The sequence below is a fragment of the Bufo gargarizans genome, chromosome 1 (genome assembly GCF_014858855.1).
Source record: "Bufo gargarizans isolate SCDJY-AF-19 chromosome 1, ASM1485885v1, whole genome shotgun sequence".
Classification (NCBI taxonomy): Eukaryota; Metazoa; Chordata; class Amphibia; order Anura; family Bufonidae; genus Bufo; species Bufo gargarizans.
Genome location: NC_058080.1, coordinates 388587914 through 388613932, shown reverse-complemented (window position 1 = coordinate 388613932; position 26019 = coordinate 388587914). Strand labels below are relative to the sequence as shown.

The following is a 26019-nucleotide window of genomic DNA, read 5'->3' as shown; positions in this document are numbered from 1 at the left end:
ACTTGTGGGGTAGTTATACTGCCCTGGCAATTTAGGGGCCCATATGTGTGAGAAGTACTTTGCAATCAAAATCTGTAAAAAATGACCGGTGAAATCCGAAAGGTGCACTTTGGAATGTGTGCCCCTTTGCCCACCTTGGCATCAAAAAAGTGTCACACATCTGGTATCGCCGTACTCAGGAGAAGTTGGGGAATGTGTTTTGGGGTGTCATTTTACATATACCCATGCTGGGTGAGAGAAATATCTTGGCAAAAGACAACTTTTCCCATTTTTTTATACAAAGTTGGCATTTGACCAAGATATTTTTCTCACCCAGCATGGGTATATGTAAAATGACACCCCAAAACACATTCCCCAACTTCTCCTGAGTACGGCGATACCACATGTGTGACACTTTTTTGCAGCCTAGATGCGCAAAGGGGCCCAAATTCCTTTTAGGAGGGCATTTTTAGACATTTGGATCCCAGACTTCTTCTCACACTTTCGGGCCCCTAAAAAGCCAGGGCAGTATAAATACCCCACATGTGACCCCACTTTGGAAAGAAGACACCCCAAGGTATTCAATGAGGGGCATGGCGAGTTCCTAGAATTTTTTTTTTTTTGCATAAGTTAGCGGATATTGATTTTTTTTGGTTTTTTTCTCACAAAGTCTCACTTTCCGCTAACTTAGGACAAAAATTTCAATCTTTCATGGACTCAATATGCCCCTCACGGAATACCTTGGGGTGTCTTCTTTCCGAAATGGGGTCACATGTGGGGTATTTATACTGCCCTGGCTTTTTAGGGGCCCTAAAGCGTGAGAAGAAGTCTGGAATATAAATGTCTAAAAATGTTTACGCATTTGGATTCCGTGAGGGGTATGGTGCGTCCATGTGAGATTTTATTTTTTGACACAAGTTAGTGGAATATGAGACTTAGTAAGAAAAAACAAAAACAAAAACAAACAAAAAATTTCCGCTAACTTGTGCCAAAAAAAATGTCTGAATGGAGCCTTACCAGGGGGGGGGGGGGGGTGATCAATGACAGGGGGGTGATCAATGACAGGGGGGTGGTCACCCATATAGACTCCCTGATCACCCCCCTGTCATTGATCACCCCCCTGTAAGGCTCCATTCAGACGTCCGTATAATTTTTACGGATCCATGGATCGGATCCGCAAAACACATGCGGACGTCTGAATGGAGCCTTACAGGGGGGTTATCAATGACAGGGGGTGATCAGGGTGATCACCCCCCTGTCACTGATCACCCCCCCTGTAAGGCTCCATTCAGACATCCGCATGATTTTTACGGATCCATGGATACATGGATCGGATCCACAAAACACATGCGGACGTCTGAATGGAGCCTTACAGGGGGGTTATCAATGACAGGGGGTGATCAGGGTGATCACCCCCCTGTCACTGATCACCCCCCCTGTAAGGCTCCATTCAGACATCCGCATTATTTTTTACGGATCCATGGATACATGGATCGGATCCACAAAACACATGCGGACGTCTGAATGGAGCCTTACAGGGGGGTTATCAATGACAGGGGGTGATCAGGGAGTGTATATGAGTGATCACCCGCCTGTCATTGATCACCCCCTGTAAGGCTCCATTCAGACGTCCGCATGTGTTTTGCGGATCCGATCCATGTATCCATGGATCCGTAAAAATCATGCGGACGTCTGAATGGAGCCTTACAGGGGGGTGATCAATGACAGGGGGGTGATCAATGACAGGGGGTGATCAGGGAGTGTATATGGGTGATCACCCGCCTGTCATTGATCACCCCCTTGTAAGGCTCCATTCAGACGTCCGCATGATTTTTACGGATCTATGGATACATGGATCGGATCCACAAAACACATGCGGACGTCTGAATGGAGCCTTACAGGGGGGTTATCAATGACAGGGGGGTGATCAGGGAGTGTATATGGGTGATCACCCGCCTGTCATTGATCATCCCCTGTAAGGCTCCATTCAGACGTCCGCATGTGTTTTGCGGATCCGATCCATGTATCCATGGATCCGTAAAAATCATGCGGACGTCTGAATGGAGCCTTACAGGGGGGTGATCAATGACAGGGGGGTGATCAATGACAGGGGGTGATCAGGGAGTGATCAGGGAGTGTATATGGGTGATCACCCGCCTGTCATTGATCACCCCCCTGTAAGGCTCCATTCAGACGTCCGTATGCTTTTTGCGGATCCGATCCATGTATCCGTGGATCCGTAAAAATCATACGGACGTCTGAACGGAGCCTGACAGGGGGGTGATCAATGACAGGGCGGTGATCAATGACAGGGGGGTGATCAGGGAGTTTATATGGGGTGATCATGGGTGATCAGGGGTTTATAAGGGGTTAATAAGTGACGGGGAGGGGGTGTAGTGTAGTGTGGTGTTTGGTGCGACTGTACTGACCTACCTGAGTCCTCTCGTGGTCGATCCTAACAAAAGGGACCACCAGAGGACCAGGTAGGAGGTATATTAGACGCTGTTATGAAAACAGCGTCTAATATACCTGTTAGGGGTTAAAAAATTCGGATCTCCAGCCTGCCAGCGAGCGATCGCCGCTGGCAGGCTGGAGATCCACTCGCTTACCTTCCGTTCCTGTGAGCGCGCGCGCCTGTGTGCGCGCGTTCACAGGAAATCTCGCGTCTCGCGAGATGACGCGTATATGCGTCCAGGAGGAGTAAAGCAACCACCTCCCGGACGCATATATGCGTACAGCGGTCGGGAGGTGGTTAAAAGGTACCTAGGCTAATAACAAAGTAAGAAGGATCTTGGATATTTGCCAACCTACTGTGAATAATTCACCTGGATTCCTTTACTGTTATACATATTCAAAAATAAGCGCCACCAAAAGGACACAAAAAAACTGCCACTGTTAAAGAAATAGACCACCATAGGTATTGTGGTAGCAGTGTTGCATGAATTGATATAGTGTGAGTTATATACTTGCAATTAATTGTTTATACCGATACACATGCACTGTTATCTACTCTTTTAGTGCAAACTTTTACAATTGTGTATACTGTATGTATATACAATTTTACTATCTTCTGACATTTTTGCTATCTACTTATTGTGGTTTTTATTGAGTGACCAATATTAATATCTCTTTCACTATCATATATTGTTATCTACTGATAGGGTTATCTACCGATATTTATATCGTGGTTCTCAATTTTTTATATCCTCTTTTTTATTATATTTTTATATATTATAGCTTCACCAATAAAGTGACTATTTTATTTGAGAATATATACGATTCAGAAAGAGTGCCAATCATCTACTGAATAATTTCTAAGGGATAAATAGCCTCAAAAAGGACTTTATTTATTCTACGGCACCCTTGTTCAAGAGAAGCCTCTGGTGCCTGAGCACACCAAAGCACAGTTTGGCCCACTGTGTAAAATCTCCACATCCCAAGGTGGAAGTGTGGATTAGCAGCCGGTTCAAAGAATGATAACAATAAAAAAGAAATTTGGATCAGCTCACCTCCATGCAGGTATGGTGCATACGATCTGGGCTGCCAACCCGGAACAATGCAGGAAAAATGTGGATAGATCCGGCACCCAAATAAAAACTAATTTCTTTATTAACTCAGAACATAGTAGAAACATATTAAAACCACTGTTGCTTACACGTTTCTGGCATTGAGAAAGGGGCTTGTATGCCCAAAATGCGTAAGCGACAGTGGTTTTAATATGTTTCTACTATGTTCTGAGTTAATAAAGGAATTGATTTTTATTTGGATGCCGGATCTATCCACGTTTTTCCTGAAAAGTTTGCAGAAATGTTTGCCGGCCATTGAGGAAAATGTTATTAGATCTTACCTAGTGAAGTATTAAACCCCACATCTGGATGCTAAAGCACAGGTCTGTTAGAAAAGTGCAGAGTAAGGCTACTTTCACACTAGCGTTCGATCGGATCCGTTCTGAACGGATCCGATCATAATAATGCAGACGGAGGCTCCGTTCAGAACGGATCCGTCTGCATTATTTTTAGCATATAACAGCTAAGTGTGAAAATAGCCTCGTACGGATCCGTCCAGACTTTCAATGTAAAGTCAATGGGGGACGGATCCGCTTGAAGATTGAGCCATATTGTGGCATCTTCAAACGGATCCGTCCCCATTGACTTACATTGTAAGTCTGGACGGATCCGCACGGATCCGCACGCCTCCGCACGGCCAGGCGGACACCCGAACGCTGCAAGCAGCGTTCAGCTGTCCGCCTGTCCGTGCGGAGGCGAGCGGAGCGGAGGCTGAACGCCGCCAGACTGATGCAGTCTGAGCGGATCCGCTCCATTCAGACTGCATCAGGGCTGGACGGCTGCGTTCGGGTCCGCTCGTGAGCCCCTTCAAACGGAGCTCACGAGCGGACCGACGAACGCTAGTGTGAAAGTAGCCTAAGGAAGATTGCTTCAACTATTTTAGAGACACCTTTTGCTCTGTGAGAATTGTAACATCTGTGGAGACTGCATTCTGTGTAACATCAGCCAGCCAATTGCATGTAAGAACTGATGTGTTTGCATTAGAATTCTTCAGTAAAAAACTGTTCAGCTGCACTATATTTACACCTCCAGGCGTTATGCATTACGATAACTGGGACCCTGAGTTGCGTCTTAAAACCTTCACCATTAAGGGCACCTCATCCATCATCACACAGAAGGACCCCAGAACAGAAGTGTGCCTTGAAGGGAATAACAGGTGTGCCCTTCCCATCACTGCACACCGACCCATGGAGCCTCAGAACTGGGAGTACAAACTACCACTACACGCATCTGGTCACCCTCATTCACACATGCCCTGTGACTGCGCCCCCACACCCGGTCACTGCACTAGTTACCAACAGTGTAAACTATATGTAGCAGTCATAATACCAGCTGTAATACATAGTACCAGTAGTAACAAGTAGTGTTAACACAGCTAATTTGGCCTCGTTTACAGCTCTACATAAAAAAAGTCATTCAACTTTTGCCCTTAGACTTCATGTAATGCCAGATCAGCATGTTTATACATTGGTAAATCCCCAGTATCCTAGAATTCCTAGTTGTATTTCCTAGACAGGAGCCTGGAGAAGCTGATGAAAAATCCTTGTGACAAATCTATACCGTATCATAGCTAGACAAATGTGTCATTCAGGGTCCCTGGAAAGCTGGGTAACACATTATGTGGAGCTGTAATAGGTCCCACGAAATACTAACTGTGCCCAAATAAATCCGTACCCTTACTCCCAAATAGTGCCATAGCTAAGCAGATTGATAACCATGTGGACCTGTAGTAGAGACTGAAGAATACTAAATCTACCAAGACAAATCCCCCTCCTAACTTCTAAATAGTGCCACAGCTAGGCAGATTTGGCTTCGAAGATCCTGAGAAAGCTGTGTGTTAACCATGTGGACCTGTAGTAGAGACTGAATACTAAATCTACCAAGATAAATCCCCCTCCTAACTCCTGAATAGTGCCACAGCTAGGCAGATCTGTCTTTCAGGCTCCTGGGAAAACTGGGTTACCACCATGTGGAACTTTAATAGAGACTACAGAATGCTAAATCTACCATGATGTAATGATAACATTATATGGACAGTGTGTACAACTCTACATGACTGGTAATCCAATGAATATCGAATGTGCATAAACAGACAGTGAGAAACCCCTAGGCAAATGGCATTTAGGTAGCATTTTCTGTAGTGTCAGTGCCCTGATACTGTATAGTATACCTGCACACATTCAGCGAGGGTTTCTAAGAAGCTGCTCAAGTTTAGCAGTTTCCTCCTTTTTCACAGTACTCTGGGTGTCTATTGAAGTGATTGGGCATTAATCTTTTCCCTGAACTTCCGGTTTTGACTGTGAAGTCATCCTATTCCTAGTGTACAAAGCCGGTCACCAGCTGAAGTTGGAGGGGCAGGGTTGAAGGAGGCATTCCTGCTTAAAATCTGCTAAAACTACTTTCTGTAGCAGTTTGCAGATGTCCAGTTACAAAGAGCTATAGACAAACTGTACTCCACATATTATGCTCCCCCCCCCCCCTTGTTTTTTTAGGGTTTAGTGGTCCTTTAAATATCTGTGGACTGATGGACAACTTAAAATGTCTGGTGGATCCACAGGTGACTCACAGGTGATTTCTGAATGTCCTTACTGAGTCTGCAGCTGCATAGAGAATGTGACTCTGCAGGAGCGGGGAGTCGGTTGTCAGTAGTGACAGCCGAATTCTCCACATAGAAGGCGGTGACAATTTAAGTTGCAAGTTCAGGTACAGGCCAGCAATAAGCGGTGACACACTGATACACCTAGAATCTTCCCCAGTGGTCTGTAAGAGGGTGGGTTCACATGTACATTTTGCTTGGCATTTTTCTGCACTTTTGCATTTTTAGTAGCATTTCTTTTCATTATGTGGTGTTTTTGCCATTGTTTCAGGAATTTACACATCACCTTTTCTATAAGGAAATACCATGAAGAAAATGCTAGTGGGCAAACACAGTTTTTGCAGAACGCTAAAACAGTGATGCCTTTAGATGTATGTCTACTCACTGTAGTAGCCATACAAGTATATGCCGCTGATTGTATTTCCCATCCATGTCAATTTGAAATTAAAAGGTGTTCTTATTTACCTATCTTGAATGCGAACCCAGAGGTCACTAAAGTGACGGTGTTTTTCCTTCTTTGGCTTCTTCTTTTTGTACTTCCTGTCATCCTTGGCCATTCCATCTACATTATCAGACATGAGCAGCTTGGGTATCATCTCTTTCTCTTTGAGTGGGTTCATTTTAGGCCTCATAGATGCGCATGGGGATGATAACATTGAAGCTGGAGAAGGTGACAACTTTGAGGTAGGAAACTTTTTACTTTTGCCACTTTCAGAAAGAAACAAAACCAGATGCAGTCATTAGAAACATTTTTATGTGAAAAATAGATTTACTAAAACCAAGTCTAAAATATTAAATAAATTAGGTTAGAATAGGCTAGCTCTTAAGGCGCATTTTCACGTGCTGAGGAGCAGCCAATTTTTGGGAAGGAATCATTCCTTCCTGACCGTTGGCTGCTCGTTAAGTGGAGGTGAAGCTCTGTATTTACATGCAGCGATCACCTCCACAGTATGAGGACAAGGCCTCGCTATTGCAATTGCTCATCTACCTACAGCTGCACTGTTTCTGAGCAGCAGATTGCTGTTTAGACCGCACAATCTGCTGCCCAGAAACAATAATTAAGGTGCCTGGATGAACTACAGAATCACCCGATGAACAAGCATTTCGCTGATCCGTTGGATGATCGATGTCAGCTTTAGACGGGCAGATTGTTGTGAACGAGCATTCACAGGAATGTTCATTCCCAATAATCTGCCCAATTATTGCTCCATCTAAATCCACCTTTTGACTCTGCTCACATCTGCACTATGGCGCCCATCGAACTGTACAAGTTCCATTGTATGAGGGATTTGAAGGGCGCCTGATATAGCTCACTGGAGCTATTAATGCTGTTATAGGTGCTGGAACCTGTTCTGGCATCCAACCAGAAAACCAAAATTGCTGGATCCGGCATATGCTATATACCACAAGTGCCCAATGGATCCAATTGTCTATAATAAGGTCCGTCAGGTTTTTGGCCTGGATATCTGCATTCTGCTAGACATGATGCAGCATGCTATGGTATTTTGTCCTTTTTATTTAAATTTTTTGCAAGAATCTGAGATGGATGCTCCTACCAGAACCTACACCTCGTGTAGGGCAAATGCCAATACATTTACTTACAGGGTCTGCTACACAAATGTGTCATATGATCACTGCAACCATGGCTATCTATGCCAATTGGTGATTTAGTTAATGTAGAGCATAAACACAATGTAGCCTCATGATTGACTTACCTCATGATTGACTTTCCAGCAGGGGTGTGATGCACATCATAGCCGTATCGTTTTAAGACATCAATGACAGTATTGTTACCCATGAAATGACCTGCACAGAGATTAGAAGAATAGTGTGAATGATTACCATTTGCCACCAATACCCTGCTTGACTACAATAGAAAAAAGTTGGTTGATAGTCATCCAGTGTGGACATTCCCAGCAGGCTCCCACGCCTGTTATTTCTATCAACCAATTCACTTCCATAGTAATGAAGGAGGTTGGTTAGTTTTCATGCCTAGTGGCTCACATTTTCATATATAAGCTTTTATGGCATAGTGTGCTGGAGGTTGGACTGGACAGTCACACGTTTCCAAAATGTCTACACATGTTTTGCTTTCCTTTTCTCCTGTGTTATCTTTACATGTAAAAAAAAAAAAAAAAAAACTCAAGACCCACAGCGGGCAGATGGATTAGCTCAAGCTACTATGGAATGGCCATAAATGGTTTTGTTCTTATATCTGATATGCCCAGTGCTTTACTAATCCGAGCTAGTCCTCCCCATAGTTCCTTCTGTTTTGCGTTCACCTTAAATACAGGGCCACTATTGTCACTTTGCAACTTCAGGTTCTCAGGAGAGTTTTGAATTGAGTGAAAATAAAGGCAGTGATGTAATTCGGGAGGTGATGTAATTTCCTTTGCTCTGTATACACAAAGTTGAGATTCAACTGAGGCTAATGTTTTTGAAGCTATGGTTTTTAATTGTGTGTTGTCCCTCAAATCTGTATGCTATACCTGAAACAAACCTCCAAACTGTGCCAGATCCATCGGACAGTCCCGGATTTTGGGGTTTGTCCTGTGGTTCCAGGACAGTTGTGGCATTTCCTGATTTCAACTGTATCTGTGACCTGAGGATCTTAGCTCCCTACTCTACAATGCCCTAGCCCAGGCATCCTCAAACTGCGGCCCTCCAGCTGTTGTAAAACTACAACTCCCACAATGCCCTGCTGTAGGCTGATACCTGTAGGCTGTTCGGGCATGCTGGAAGTTGTAGTTTTGCAACAGCTGGAGGGCCGAAGTTTGAGGATGCCTGCCCTAGCCTGTACACTCCTCAGCAGCAGACACAATGTAGTGACATCATCACGCCTGCTGAGCTGAGCAGGAGACCTGGGGATCATATTTGGTATTTCCGTGAGCCAGAAAATGAAATGTATGTCAGCAGGAAGCTGGCGTAGATTTTAGATGTAATGTATAGCAGTTTTCTAGCACACATAGGGTTGTGGGTACGCGTAACTACTATAGCGGCCATGCTAGTGCTATGGGGCCCAGGGCAAGAGGGGGCCCAGTCTTAGTTGGGATTATCTCCGCTTTCACTGGAGGTAAAAACTTGGTCAGGACTCTACCCTCCAAAGGAACAACTTTTAGTAAGTGAGGCAGTGGAAAAATGGGCCATTGGTCATTGAAAATGGTTTGGGCAGAAACCCTTCTGTCCTGTGTGGGGGACCTGGTTTGATCCTTGTTATGGGGCCCAAGGCCCACTTTTTCTTTTTTTTATAGTGGTGATGTTGCCAAAGAAGGGTAAAAGTCACAAATCTGTGAATCCAAAATTCACCAATGTATTATACTGTATAGACCACACTGCTAGAGACTTTACTATTATTGTACTTATTAGCTAGCGCTCCACGCTCCTTGATGAATAGTGTCTGGAAGTGCAGGACTTACTAAAGGTGCCCCAAAGGAGCATTGCAGGGGAGATTTATCAAAACTAATGCAAAGGATAACTCACTTAGTTTCCCATAGCAACCAATCAGATTGATCCTTTCATTTTCCAACAGCGCTCTGAAATATAAAAGGTGGAATACGATTGATCCCTACGGGCAACTAAGACAGTCTTCCTTTGCACCAGTTTTGATATACCTCTCCCTATGTTTCTTCACTCTCAAATTTAGTTTGGAGCTTACCTTTGTGACTCCTATTGTAATGAATTGACCAGATTTTTTTTTTTTGTAAAGATAAACTAGAACTCCTAGAAACTACTGTATACCCTGGTAGATTTCTGTGCTATATTCATCTAGTAATGTCAGGCTACTTTCACATATGCGTTTTTGCCTGATCCTGCAGGGATTAGCAAAAACGTTTCTGTTTTTAATAACACAACCCGCTGCATCCATTATGAATGGATCCGGTTGTATTATCTTTAAAACAGCAATGACAGATCCGGCATTGAAACCATTGTAAGTCAATAGGCGCCGGATCCTTTTTTTATTGTGTCCGAGAAAACGGATCTGGCATGACACACAATGCAAATCAATGGTGCTGGATCCAGTTTTGGGCTGGATCACAATATCGGGGAAAAAAAACGAAGATGAGAAAGTAGCCTAAGTATAGGTGCACTTCAAAGGGAATGTGTCATCATCAACCCGATTCCAGTCTGTATACAATATTACGGCATAAGAATGCCGTAGAGGTGTGTCATTAATACAGGTAACCCCTTTCTGACAATAACTGATTGCCAGGGGTGAGAATGTAGGAAAGTAGGGTAAAGGCTGGTCCAGCCAACAGTCTACTGTGTATGGGTAGCTATCGTTGCTATCCTGGGGATAAACCCCTAGAGGTGTCTGGCAGCAGCTTTCTCCTCTTCCCTCCATTGAAAGCACATTGTATCAATTTTTTACATTTTCCATTTTTTACCCATAGTATGACATTTTTTCAAACATGTTTCCCCATTCACTGCAATGAGAAAACCAGACTTTGAGAAAACTCCAGGAGCATTTCCTTAAAAATATATGAAGTAAGTTTTTTTCCTCCACCTGTCACTTTAATTATCGAGCAGCTGTTGGAAACCTACTTGGATGCTGTACGAAATATCTATCTACTATCTATCTATATCTATCTATCTATCTATCTATCTATCTATCTATCTGTCTGTCTGTCTCTATCTATCTAATCTGTCTTCTATCTATTTACAGTTAACATGTGGTGTAAGTAAACCCTAGAAATGTAAAAATGTAAAGTACGATATTTTATCAGTTATGGTACAATGAAAGCACTGCCTGAGATTCAAAGTTTTTTCATTCTGCAATAAAAACCCTTACATATGACGGTATTGTAAGACGGCAGAGGCTTTGGGTGTGTAAACTATTGGATAATAGGATTATCCTTTGCAGATGGTTTTACAAGAAATAGAGTGTAACCTGATACAAATTCCATGGCATTAGACTCACTTAGTCAAACTCTCAGGTATGTTTAGGTGTATGAATGTTTCAAGCTGAAATCTAAAAAGTGATCCATGAATAAAAGCACCGCAGCCTTCTCTCAGCTTTTCCTAGGTCAGTGACGACATGTTCATTGATCACGTGGCCTAGGAGCAGCTCCCTATAGAATTTAGTGGGGCTGAGCACGATACCAAGCACAACCGCTATACAATCTAAGCACGGACAAGGTAGCAGTGCTCACAGGAGCGCCAGTGCCTTCTCAAACAGCTGATTGGCAGGTTCCCGGGTGTCAGACACCCACTGAACAGATACCTATTCCAGAGGATAGGTCATTAGTATTAAAATCTTGGAAAACCCTTTAAAATTGTAATTTATTCTGCAGTAGGACGGCAACCCCAAACATACAGCCAATGTCATACAGAACTATTTTCTGTGTAAAGAAGAACAAAGAGTCCTGGACAAAGCCCTGATCTAAAAATCATCAAATATATTTGGGATTACATGAAGAGACAGAAGAATTTGAGCAAGCCTACATCCATAGAAGATCTGTGGTTAGTTCTTGGAGAACTAACCACAGATCTTCTGTGGATGTCGGCTTGCATCAACAACTTTTCTTCTGAAGTCCTCACATCTGATGTCACCCCATTGATTGAAAACACATGACTTTAATTTTACCATCAATTTATCTGCTAATCCTAAAGGTTCACATACACTATTTCCACTCATAAACATGTGATATTTGATCATAGTCTTAGGTCAGATTTATGCAGAAATATAGACAATTCATATATATATATACACACAATTCTCAAGGGCTCGCAAACTTTTAAGCACTACTGTGCCCATTAGATGCACCTAGGTTATCTCGAGGAGGCTCAGAGCCCCAATCAGATCCCCAATGTTAATAAGACCCCCAATCAGACCTCAGCTCAGACCCCCAATGTTAATAAGACCCCAATCAGACCTCAGATCAGACCCCCAACGTGAAAAAACACAATTAGACCTCAGATCAGAGCTACAATGTAAATAAGAGCCCCTATTCAGACCTCAGATCAGAGACCCAATGTGAATGACCTCCATGCCCCCATGCTGCGCACTATGCTGTGACCTGATGCGTACAGAGTGAGATCACAGAGCGCCGATGTCCTCATGCTGTGTGCAGTCACAGCACTGCAAGCGGCCGAGGAACACCAGGAAGTGTTAAGTACAGAGCCATGGGAGCGCTGCATTCACCGCTTCCTCCTGTACTAATGAGCGCTTACATAATGGAAGAGCTCATTAGTATTCGCTCCCCAAAATATGGGGTGTGTATATACTGTATACATATATATATATTTATACACACGCAATATATCATGTACACATATACCACAAAGAATAGTTTTTTTTTTTTTTTACCGGATGCATGGAATAGCATAGTCTACTCTACTATTCCAGTGTTAAACAAAAAAGGCATAACAATGTATATTAGATGCCAAAGGAACACTCTTGGCATCTATCGACTGACTAGTACCTTATGGACATGTTTAGATGTTTAGTCTAGGTGCTAGGAGCTTTCACAGCACATATGCAAAGCAAACACTTTCAACACAGTGTGAATACACCCTTAGTTGTATTATACTTGACTTTGTCCGATAAAAGTAGTTTTCTGCATGGATCGTTGGCCATGTCTCTATTACTTTTGTACTGCATGATGTTAGTTTTTGAGCCCACAGGCTCATGAGGTCTAAACTGGTGCTATCCTTACCTGCACCAAAAGCAAAGAAAAAGCTCTTTTGCGGAAACTCTTCTAATAGATCTTTCACTCTCTTCCCCATACGTTCGTTTCTTTTGTAGATTAGCTCTTGCCGAAAATAGCTATCGATCTCTTGTGCAGTTGTTTGTTCATGTGGTGGGAGTGTGGCATTTATAAAATTTGGCACCTGAAATAGCAGAATTGCAATTCCCTGTTATATCCATTGGACAACAGATAGAAACAGAAATGAATCTCTCTTCCTGCTTTGTCATTGGATAATTCAGTATTTAATGTATAGTAGAAGAAAATCCTATATTTATCACTGCCAGGCTCCATAATGTGCATACGTACTTGTGAAGAATCATGGTTAAATATTATGGCGTTCAGGTCTCCACAGTTGTAATGTTTGATGAGGTCCTCGGTGGTGTATGGAGCTTGTAGACCTCCAGCACGAAGGCTCTCCTGCTGCAAGAGAGTTTGGTTTAAGGCAAATATAACCTACAAAATAAATGAAATGGAAAGTTAATATAATGGAAGATATTATGATCTTTGAAGTCAAGATGTATATAGGTCTTTATTCTATTGAGAAGAAATGTATCCTTATAAAGGTAAAACTTTATTATCTTCCATTATCAAGGACACATCAGAAAGTCGAAACCATAGCCTTGTTGGGATGATGAAGGAACATATTTATACTGGCACAAACTCACATGAATCTGCATATATTTGCAACTCTAATATTGGAATACAGGGGTTGTCTCACTTGAGCAAAGGGAATTTATCATGTAGAGAAAGTGAATATAAGGCACTTACTAATGTATTGTGATTGTCCATATTGCATCCTTTGCTGGCTTTATTAATTTTTCAATCACATTATACACTGCTCATTTCCAGGGGTTACGACCACCCTGTAATCCAGCAGTGGTGGTTGTGCTTGCACACTATGGGAAAAGGGTCAAACTGTCTGGTGGCTGGGACTGTGTGAGAGTGCATGGGCACACATGTGCGGCAACTCCCATCCCAGCCTCCTCGTACCAGTGCTGCAGTGGTAACCTTAACCCCTGGAAATGAATAGTGGATAAAGTGATCACAAATTCAATACATTAGTAAATGCCTTGTCTACATGATAAATGCCATTTGCTGAAGTGAGACAATCCCCTTTTAGTTTTCTCTACATTATCATCATTGATGTGTCATATATTTACATCAAGATGTGTTGTGTTATAAGATATTCTTTCTTTGTGCCTTGATGATGTCTCCTCCCTACTTTTCTTGTTCTCCCCTCCTTTATGCCTTTTTTTTATCCTGCATCCTTCTCCTGTTTTTACTCTTTTCTGTTTACCTCCCTCTCTCTCCTTAACCTGTTAGTGACCATAAACAACTTAAAATATACTCATCAATTAAAAATGGATCACAATCTGATCTCATAAATACTCAACTGAGAGTACGATCAAAAAACAACTAAAGTAATTCATAATCAATATCACAATTTATTTTAAATATACAGTACCACAAAAATTCATAAAACAACATCCAAGGAGAGAAAAGAGCAGGCTAGATGGAAAATCTAAGTGAACAAGCAATTTTTTTTCGTTGTATTTCAATAGCTATAAAACTTGCACTAGCAATGCTAGTGAGATAAGAGGCAGTTAACGTTAAGAGTGTGTTAACCATACTTGTCGCTATGCAATATTATAAATAAAATGAAATGAGAGGTATACTTTAAATCCTACAATAAGTAATTAGATTTTTTTTTTATTTAATTCCAATCCTTTCTATGCAATGTAAAATATTTTTTCACATGACTGTATTACATAATACATTGTCCTGTTCTGGGCCTATAATGCACATCCATGTTAAAGAAACACGTATCTTTACTACATATGTTGCTTCTAGTGGAGAGATTACACTGCTCACAGAGGCACCACACAGTGCCACATGGAGTACCTAAGATTCCTTTTTACACAGGCTGTGAATCGGGCTAATTATTGAGGATGAACATTTATTTGGATGCTCGTTCCCGATAACTGACCCATTTAAAGATGCCGGCGATCACCCGATAAATAAGCAAACGTTTGTTCGTTAAGTGACTGCATTTTTTCATGTTGGACCAGCACATTACCCTGTTTAAATAGGGAACATGCTGCCGACAATATACAAAGTGAATGGGGGGCAAACAATCATAATCACGATTGTTCTTCCTCCTTTCACTTTGCATCAGGGTGTGTCTAAGGCCATTTAAATTAGCATGAATTGACTTTTTCGTCATTAGTATATCATCTGTTGGTGCTTGCTAATATAACCCTAAGTGTACTGTAATACAAGGTCCATATGCATGGTTTTGCCATATTCACAAGCCCTTGCCCTGGCTATAATACTTTATATACTGATTTGTGGTGGTTTATGATTTGTGGATTATGTTGGATTACTTACTGTTTTTCTGTAGACTTTTTGTTTTTATAAAAACAGTTTTCACAAAAAATAGGACAACATAAAAATTGTATAAAATTTAGATGTATACCATTAGGGGGTCATGATACGGAATTTTCTGTTCTTCAATAAAATCAATAAGAAGGCAGACAAGTCAAAGTTTAACCAATATGTTATCAAATTTCTTCTGGTTGCAGAACTAAGCTGGGAGTGTGGTTTTCAGAGGCATAATCCGATAAACTGATTTGATTTGACAAGCAAAGTTAAGAATGGCAAACAGAGAACATAGGGCAATTGATTGAACAGATGTGAGTGCTTTTTGTTGTGAAGGCCTCAAAGCTGGCGGGGTGGCGATTGGCTAATTTAAGTTGCATAATACTATAAGCCTTTCATATGCAGATTGTCTCTTTGATCCCATGTGGATAAAAGTGCAAGGCAGGGGGTCTTTTGTCTTAAAAAAGAATCCAGTGTCTGATGGAGCCTTCTTCTTCTCCCACCCTCTTGAGCTAACTGTCTTTGCTGAGGGAACATGACAGCTGGAGAAATATAACCAGAGTGCCCAATATTGTTTGTATTGAGGTTTATATCTGTATGTTTTTACAAAGGTCATACTTTACATTCCTGAAGCAATGATTTAGACCTTGCTTCCCTAACACACTACTAAATATGATCCGCAGCATATGTGTGAATGAAATCTTAATTAATATTTCTATTATTTAGACCAGGGCCGGTGCTACCATAAGGCAGACCAAGCGGCTGCCTTAGGGCGCACCCTGGGGGAGGGCGGAAAAATGTGACATGGAGGGGGAGAAATGTGACATGGAGGGCTGATGTCACATAGGGGGGTGATTTGACATGGAGGGGGAGAAATGTGATATGGAGGGCTGATGTCACATAGGGGGGTGATTTGACATGGAGGGGGAGAAATGTGATATGGAGGGCTGATGTCACATAGGGGGGTGATTTGACATGGAGGGGGAGAAATGTGACATGGGGGGCTGATGTCACATAGGGGGGTGATTTGGAGGGCTGATGTCACATAGGGGGGTGATTTGACATGGAGGGGGAGAAATGTGATATGGAGGGCTGATGTCACATAGAGGGGTGATTTGGAGGGCTGATGTCACATAGGGGGGTGATTTGACATGGAGGGGGAGAAATGTGATATGGAGGGCTGATGTCACATAGGGGGGTGATTTGACATGGAGGGGGAGAAATGTGACATGGGGGGCTGATGGATGGGGGCTGATGTCTGACATGGGGGTCTGATCTGAGGTCTGATTAACATTGGGGGTCTGATTGGGGCTGTGAGCTGAGGTCTGATTAACATTGGGGGTCTGATTACTGTTCTGACCTGAGGTGTAATGGAAAATATTTTTTCTTATTATCCTCCTCTAAAACCTAGATGCGTCTTAGAGGGCGAAAAATACGGTCCTCAAACCAGCGATTGTCTGAAGCAGAGAAAAGATACCAGGACCACACAGAGGAGAAGCCGCTGCTGCAGACGGGACCAGGGCCAGGTGAGCTGCGAGGGGCGCCAAAATGTAGCTTTGCTTGTGTTGGCAAAAATCCTTGCACCGGCCCTGATTTAGACTAATATCTATGTTTGGAAGTAGAGAAATAGGACAATTGCTTCTACTGAGAACTTTATGGGAAGGAGGTAAATGGTGTATGGGCACCTATGTCACCTCTTATCTCACAGATTGATGAATGCTACAAAGGGTTATAATCAAATCTACGCCAGACGTTCCTAAATTACACCACTGTTGGATCTGCCACAAGCTGGACATACATGTTCAGAGATCAGTTCCTCCTCATCTGGCTAGTATTTCAATATTTCCTCCTTGAAATCCAACATGCCTGAACCTTCTTTCCCCTGATGGAAGCATTCGGGCTGCCCCAATACACAATCCTTTGCCAGTCTTGCAGATATTTATTTACTGTAGAGTGAATAGCCACCTTAAACTCAACTCTCCCCTGGCAATATTCATCTCAAGTAGACTAGCCACCTTAAAGGAGTCTTTACTCCCCCCCTGGCAAAAGATGTTGGGTGATGCTTAAACCTTTCTTGCCAACATTATATAAACCTTTGTAACGGGTGCAGGTTTACTAACAGAAAATCCAGACAGATTTCATGGTTTCCCCCACAACATAAACTGCATATATTACTTACGGTTTTTACTGCGGATTTGATGTGGAGTTGCCACAGATCTCACCCTTGCATTGCAAAGGGTGAAATCTGCACAAAGATCGCACAAACAATTGACATGCTGCAGATTTCTAAATCCACATGGCAGGTTAATCTCCGCACACGGATTTAAAAGGCTAAGTGTACACGAGATTTGTCTAATCTCACATACTTTGGTGGAACTGTACTATGCCATGGTTTTTCCACATCAGTAATGTAATCCACATTGCATACAGGTAGCGTGAAGGTGGCCACACACATACAGTAAGGGGAACACTAACTATCTTATGTGTGAGGGGGATGGGCTGATTAGGTCAGGGGAGAGAAAATAGGACATGTTACATTTCATCATGTCCAATCTTTTATTCTGCCCCAGTGGCGGTTTCTTACTCTCCTCTCCCCATTGCGAACTCTGCCAGGCGTGCATGTGGGGTTATCTGGAGAAATCACTGTCCAGCTACCTTAAGCAGCTGCCAGATTTGGCAGAGGCGGTTATATAGGAACTAATAATGGTGGCACTATCGGCTGACACATTTGTATGGGCAGTGTAAGTGGCAGGAACCTTTGTAGATACAGCAGCTATTAAAAGTAATAGTCATTGGTTTATATACACATTCAGTCCATTTTCGTGCGGTTTTCGTCTTGTCAATCTCTGGACTGCCTACGCCCTTGAATTAAGACAATGATGAAACATAACAAAAGAACATAGACATTTTTGTCCATAATGAATTTGCCCGGTGTGCCTAAAGTACCCAGGGCCTATACCATGCAAAAGGCTTGTTATAGGTTTAGTGTATTGGCTAGAAAATCAGTACTAACTCGGTATATTGGTTTCCGAATGAAATTCTGCATTTTATTTGTAGAATTTACATTGTGCTGCATTAAATCACATACCGTACATTGGCGCTATAAAGTGTTGTATAATCTATTATTTATTCAAGCTCTAAACAACTTGTAAACTAGCCTCTTTTCTCTATGCTAAATATGGTAATATTCAAACAGAAAGAGAAGAGTTTCCCATTTTATGAAGCTGTTGTCCCTAAAACCTCACTCATAAAGCTCCCGCTTTAATTTGTTTAGCATAATTTTATTGCTTTAATTAGTTTGCCTCTTCCAAGAGAAAACAGTACCAGCTTATTGTGTTAATTGGGCTGACATTTACTTATAATTTCATTTGTTTGCCAAATAATTAATAGTCTTAGAACTGCAGAGATGTGTCCAAGGAAATTCTGCAGGAACACAAAAATATAATTCTTTATATGCAATGGCAAAAAGCCAATACTGTGCAAGCTTGGACCACAGTGTAATATCTAGTAAAATATAACCCACGCCTTGGAATTTTTTATTCCATGTTACTGGTAATAGTGAGCCTTTACCGTATTTTCAAGCCCTGACACTTATAGACGTATGACTATATTGAGAAGTGATAGGAGGTATAAAGGTCATTTACTATGCTGAAATATACTCACGCCAGGTCTAAAATTGTGGGCAAGGCGTGGGTAGGGAAGGGGACCTTCATAATTTTCTACACCTGTTTTAGGCATAGAAAAAGGTCTAAATGTAAGACAGCTAGGAAACGGTCTTACATTTAGACTGGCGCTGGATGCGCCGAAGTTATGGAAAGGCCTGCGCCTCTTCATAACTTTGGCAAAGCCACCGCCAGCTTAGGGCTTTATTAAGATCGGCGTCTAAAACGCTGGTCTTAATAAATGTGTCCCAAAGTTTTTAGTAACAACTGGTCCTTGAAGCCTGAGAGAGTCCAAAAGGTCCTATGGTTAAATATGAATAGTCCAATACTATGAATAGTTTGCGACTTGGAACTCATAGATTGTAAGCTCTTGTGATCATGGTCCTTACTCCTCTTATTTTAATTGTTGACTTGATTGACTGTAGTTATGTAATGTATGATTTTGTTTATACATGAACCTTCTGATTGTAAAGTGCTGTGGAATATGTTGGCCTCATATAAATAACATTTTTTTTTATTATCTTTCTGGTTGAAGGATATCTAGTAAGACAAATACCCCGTCGTGGTCTGAACTCTTGGCTCAGTCATTGCATGACAGTCCACTTCCATGTAACAATCTAGCCAAATAAACCTAAGCAACCATGACAGTCAATGCCTAGTGAAATTACAGTAAAAGCTGCATGATCATTTAAAGGTCCCCATACAAATTAGAGTATTGTTGGCTATCAGGGCTTGACTGGGACTAAAAAGCAGCCCTGGCACACAAGTCCCACCAGCCTACATACAAATTCATGGAAAAATAGTAACATGCAATGCATGCTGTAGTGAATTTTCTTTTGCTTGGTCACAACCCAAACAGCTACCATAAATATGTAAAGTAAACCTTCATCTCAAAAAAGAAAAGAAAAGTGGAGCAGAGGAATACCTAATCATATGGTGTACACTAAATACATAGGTTTACTACAGTGCTAGAAGGAAGCATTGCATAGACCTACTCTCTCCTTAGATATGGTAACAGAACCAAGCATAATATATAGATATGGTATCAGAACTAAGCTTATTGCCTAGATACAACAGAACCAAGCTTACTCTATAAATATAGTGACAGACCCAAGCTCACTGCCTAGATACAACAACAGAACCAAGCTTACTCTATAAATATAGTGATAGACCCAAGCTCACTGCCTAGATACAACAACAGAACCAAGCTTACTCTATAAATATAGTGACAGACCCAAGCTCACTGCCTAGATACAACAACAGAACCAAGCTTACTCTATAAATATAGTGACAGACCCAAGCTCACTGCCTAGATACAACAACAGAACCAAGCTTACTCTATAAATATAGTGACAGACCCAAGCTCACTGCCTAGATACAACAACAGAACCAAGCTTACTCTATAAATATAGTGAGAGACCCAAGCTCACTGCCTAGATACAACAACAGAACCAAGCTTACACTATAAATATAGTGACAGACCCAAGCTCACTGCCTAGATACAACAACAGAACCAAGCTTAATATATAGATATGGTAACAGAACTAAGCTTATTGCCTAGATACAACAGAACCAAGCTTACTCTATAAATATAGTGACAGACCCAAGCTCACTGCCTAGATACAACAACAGAACCAAGCTTACTCTATAAATATAGTGACAGATCCAAGCTCACTGCCTAGATACAACAGAACCAAGCTTACTCTATAAATATAGTGACAGACCCAAGCTTATTGCCTAGATACAACAACAGAACCAAGCTTACTCTATAAATATAGTGACAGACCCAAGCTCACTGCCTAGATACAACAACAGAACCAAGCTTACTCTATAAATATAGTGAAAAGACCCAAGCTCACTGCCTAGATACAACAACAGAACCAAGCTTAATATATAGATATGGTAACAGAACTAAGCTTATTGCCTAGATACAACAGAACCAAGCTTACTCTATAAATATAGTGACAGACCCAAGCTCACTGCCTAGATACAACAACAGAACCAAGCTTACTCTATAAATATAGTGACAGACCCAAGCTCACTGCCTAGATACAACAACAGAACCAAGCTTACTCTATAAATATAGTTACAGACCCAAGCTCACTGCCTAGATACAAAAACAGAACCAAGCTTAATATATAGATATGGTAACAGAACTAAGTTTATTGCCTAGATACAACAGAACCAAGCTTACTCTATAAATATAGTGACAGACCCAAGCTCACTGCCTAGATACAACAACAGAACCAAGCTTACTCTATAAATATAGTGACAGACCCAAGCTCACTGCCTAGATACAACAACAGAACCAAGCTTACTGTATAAATATAGTGACAGACCCAAGCTCACTGCCTAGATACAACAACAGAACCAAGCTTACTCTATAAATATAGTGACAGACCCAAGCTCACTGCCTAGATACAACAACAGAACCAAGCTTACTCTATAAATATAGTGACAGACCCAAGCTCACTGCCTAGATACAACAACAGAACCAAGCTTACTGTATAAATATAGTGACAGACCCAAGCTCACTGCCTAGATACAACAACAGAACCAAGCTTACTCTATAAATATAGTGACAGACCCAAGCTCACTGCCTAGATACAGCATCAGGACCAATTGTACTACATAGATACAATAACAGAACAAAGCTCACTGCATAGATATAGTATTGAAACCAATTTTACTGTATCTTTACAGTAATGGAACAACGTTTACTACATAGATATGGTAATAGAATCAGGATTGCTAAATAGATGTGTTAATAGTACTCAGCTTATTATATACCAGAACCATGCTTACTACATAGAGACAGTAACAAAATCAAGCTTAATATATCAATATGGTAACAGAACCAAACTTCCTGCATATATACAGTAACCATGCATAGAAATGATAGAAGTGTCATGCATATAGCTATTACCAGTGCCTGCAAACTTCAGTGGCTTGTATGAGCTTTATGGTCTAATACAGGGGTGGCCAACCCATGGCTCGCGAGCTGCATGCGGCTCCTTGCTCCTTCATTTGCGGCTCGCAGGGGAACGGCCCGGCCAGCTCTTACTATCTAGGCTGCGCAGCCTAGTATCTCCTCTTATAAGAGAACATGGTGAGTGCCGCGCTCGGGGCTCGCTATGTTCTCTCCGGCAAAACAGTAAAGGACGGAGGGAGGGAATCCCTCCCGTCCCATGATGCGGCCGCCGCTGAGCCCAATGAAAAGAGCAGGCTCTGAAACTTCCCGCACCACTGCCAGCAATGAATGGACGGCTAATTAAAGCAGGAGGAGGGACAGGGGAGGGAATAAACTGCTGCACCGTCTGAGCTAGTGAGCTTGGCGAACAGCAGCAGCCTCCTCCTCCTCCTGAGTGTCCTGTCCTCAGCCCTGGAGTCAGTGTGTATAAGTGCACTGAGCAGCCAGCATAGCAGGTACCCCATCCCCACACAGTGCAAGAGTAGCCTGCCTCAAAATAGAGGCAGGCAAAAAACATATGTATCAGGCAGCCAGTAAGATTGGGGTTAATGTGACTCATTAACCCCAATCTTGCCACTGCCATGTTTTAAACATGATGGGGGCCATTTATTTTTAATGTCAGGCTGGGGACATGCTTTTGGACTGGACCCCATGTGCCTCACGTTAATAGTAAGTGATCCCCAAAGTATCATCTCACATAATTTGTTTGAAACCCCCTCTGGTGACAGATACAGCAACAACTCACTTACTGATGATTCTTACTGACACACATGTTAGGCTACTTTCACGCTTCCATTACTGATAATACAACCATCTGCATGTGTTTGAACGGATCCGGTTGTATTATCTTTACCATTGCCAAGACGGATCCATCATGAACTCCATTGAAAGTCAATGGGGGACGGATCCATTTTCTATTGTGGCAGATTGTGCCAGAGAAAACGGATCAGTCCCCATTGACTTGCATTGGGGGTCATGACGGATCCATCTTGGTCCGCATCCCAGGACGAAAAGAAAACCGCATCATGTCTGGGAAACCCACTGAACGGAACGGAATATATTTTGGAGCATTCCGTCCTGTTTAGTTTTGTCCCCATTGATTATGAATGGGGACAAAACTGTTTTTTTAATGGTATTGAGCCCCTATGACAGAACGCAATACTGAAAAACTTTCACGCTAGTGCCTCGAGTAGCAATGACTGAATACAAGCCAGCTTTGAAACACATTGTGAAAAACAAAGATTGTCAGAAGTCTCACTAAAGCTGTCTACACTACAGGTAGGAAAGGTGGTTTAAATACTCTTTTGAATGCTTGAAAACTCAATTGCAGTAATACTGTGTGCACGCATATTTGTGTAAATGTATAGCTTGTGGCTCCTGGCAGTCATACGTTTTTTTTTTTCTGGCTCTTTGTGTCTGTAAGGTTGGCCACCCCTGGTCTAATATCTTGTGTAGGTGCATGCAACTACAGTAGAGGCTGATATAATCTCTGGAGGGGAATGATATTATGCCTTTACAGAAGTCATATAATTCCCTAGTACAAAATCAGCCCACTATCCCACCTCTGGAACCTCGAAAACAGGCCCCTATCTTGTGGCAGCTTTGAATGAAGAGGTGGCCACACATGCACAGCTTTCTCAATTTAGTTATATGCGACTTCCAAAAATAGCCAAGAGGGCCTGGTTCTGGAATAGAAGCCATGTAGAAAAGACTGCACGGAAGTCTACGGGTTGTCGGATCAGATGGATCTTTCAAAAGATGGAATGATGAGTGTGAGCAATAGTGAGGAGAAAACTAACAGAGAAGTAATATTTTGCAGTGTCCATGTCACCTACACAGAACATCCTGCCACTAGCCATGACCAGTGTCAGGACGTGGAAGGAGGAGTTTGTAATGACTTATGAGTTCCACCACAGCTGGTAACTGGCATTAGAAATAAAAAATTTATTCATACCATTTAAAGGGCTTGGAATGTGCAGCCCACTGTTAGACCAGGCAGTGCAGCCCACCAGGAATCTGCCCAGTAGGGCAGATTTTTAGCCAGGACCAGTGGGTCGACCATACTGTTTTCAATAATTGCCTGCTTGTCAGAGATGATGAAAGCTAAATTTACATGGAGATGAGCGCTTATCCCCATACAGTTTCATTGCTTCTGGGCAGCAGATCTCTGTTTATACAGAAAGATCTGCTGCCCAGAAATAATTCTAGTGTCCACATCAACAAGCATAGAAAAGGTGACCTTAAGGCCCTTTTACATGGGTTGACACATGGTCATGCTGATTAGCGAGAATGAACGTTCATGCAAATGCTTATTCCTGATAAATGACCTGTAAAAGAATACAGCTGGCACAATCTTAGGGCAAAATCATGAGGCCATTGCCACTGGTGGCTGTGACTTGGCTGCATGCTGCCGGGCACATCGTCGGCCTGACTTATAATCGTCCTGACAGTCGTCCCGTGTAAGGGTACTTTGACACTTGCGTTGTAAATAAAGATCCAGCAGGCAGTTCCGTCGCTGGAACTGCCTGCCGGATCCAGAAATCCATATGCAAATGGATATAATTTGTAGACGGATCTGGATGCAGATCCGTCTGACAAATGCATTGAAATTCCGGATCCGTTTCTCTAGTGTCATCCGGAAAAACGGTTCCGGTATTTATTTTTTTCACATTTTTAAAGGTCTGCGGATCTGGTTTTCTGGAACACTTGGTACCCGATCCGGCATTAATACATTTCAATGGGAATTAATCATGCGGCATTCCGGCAAGTGTTCCGGAATTTTGGCCAGAGAAAATACTGCAGCATGCTGCGGTATTTTCCCCGGCCAAATACCGTAAAGGGACCTTGATGATATTGTGACATTGTTGTAATTTTGTAAAACGAATGGCATATCCAAACTTACTACATCATTTTTGAATCAATGAGTTATTATTGCAACCTGCTAGTTACTTCAGCTTTGCTTTCTTTAATTTGAAGCAACTTTCTTTGATTAACCCATTAGTGACCACCTAGACGCCTTTTTAAGACGGTCACTTATGAGTCTTAGGATAGGCCGCTGCCTCTTTGCAGTGGAGAGCAAGGGCTCGGCTGTCATATGATGGCCAGACTCCTGCTCTAAGAAGCACCATTCCATCCTTTAACCCCTTAGATCATGCAATGTTTAATAGCAACAGCGGCATGTTAGAGGTTTAGAGGGAAGGATCTCCCACTGTCTCCTAATGAGATCCCAGGGTGCTGATGTCTTGGCAGTGCATCTGGCTGTGCCTCTCTGGCTCTCTGCTAGTGACTGTCAAAAGATCACAGATAGTATCATACTGTGTACTGCAGTACAAGGTATTGGAGAAGTGATCAAAAGATTGCCTGGTAAAGTCCCCTTGTGGTTAAATATTAAAATATAAAAAGTTAAATATTAAATAAAAAAAATACTTCTAAGTAAAAAAAAATAAAAATTCCCACTGGAAAAAAAAGCTTTAAAGAAAAAAATTGCTGAAATTAAATTCCCTCCACATATTTGGTATACCCGAATCTGTAATGATCTGCACTACATACTCATTACGCACCCACCGTATGTTGAACAACTTAAAAAGAACTGCCAGAATTGCTGTTTTTTGCTTATCTGCCACCAAAATAAGGAATAAAAAGCGATCAATAATACAAATAAAAACTACAAGTTGTCCCTCAAAAATGAAGCCCTCACACAGCTCTGTAGAACAAAAAAAATTAAAAAGTTATGAATCTTGGGATGTGCCGATGCAAAAATATTTTCTTTTTTCTTGTGCAAAAGTAGCAAAATTAAAAAAAAAAATTTTTTATATTATTTGATATTTTTGTAATCATAAATGACCCAGAGAATAAAGTTTTCATGTTATTTAAAAATGAATGCTGCAAAATTATAACATAAAAACTCAGTGGTTGTATTGCTGTTTTTTTTCCCACCTCTCCCACCAATAACAGTAGATAAAAGTTTTTTATTAGGTTATGTGTACCCCACAATGGTGCCATTAAAAGCCACAAAAAAAGCCCTCATACGGCTACATACATGGAAAAAAAAAAAATATGTCATACGTAGTTCTTGGAATGCGAAGAAGAAAAAAAATTTATGCTTGGTCACTAAGGCACAACACAGGCTGGGGTTAAACATGATATATCATTAGCTATTTAGCACAAAGTGAAATCT

At 41.8% G+C, this 26019-nt stretch overlaps 1 protein-coding gene across 1 annotated transcript in view; it reads right to left on the bottom strand.

Annotated features, from left to right (window-relative positions):
• Nucleotides 1-26019, bottom strand: part of TRABD2A (TraB domain containing 2A) — a 98162-nt gene that overhangs the window by 12993 nt on the left and 59150 nt on the right. The window contains exons 3-6 of the mRNA XM_044285649.1: nucleotides 13137-13283; nucleotides 12798-12972; nucleotides 7857-7947; nucleotides 6607-6849 (exon numbers count right to left, since the gene is read on the bottom strand). Of these exons, the coding sequence (XP_044141584.1) occupies nucleotides 6607-6849; nucleotides 7857-7947; nucleotides 12798-12972; nucleotides 13137-13283 (656 nt within the window). The remainder of the gene's footprint in view (nucleotides 1-6606; nucleotides 6850-7856; nucleotides 7948-12797; nucleotides 12973-13136; nucleotides 13284-26019) is intronic.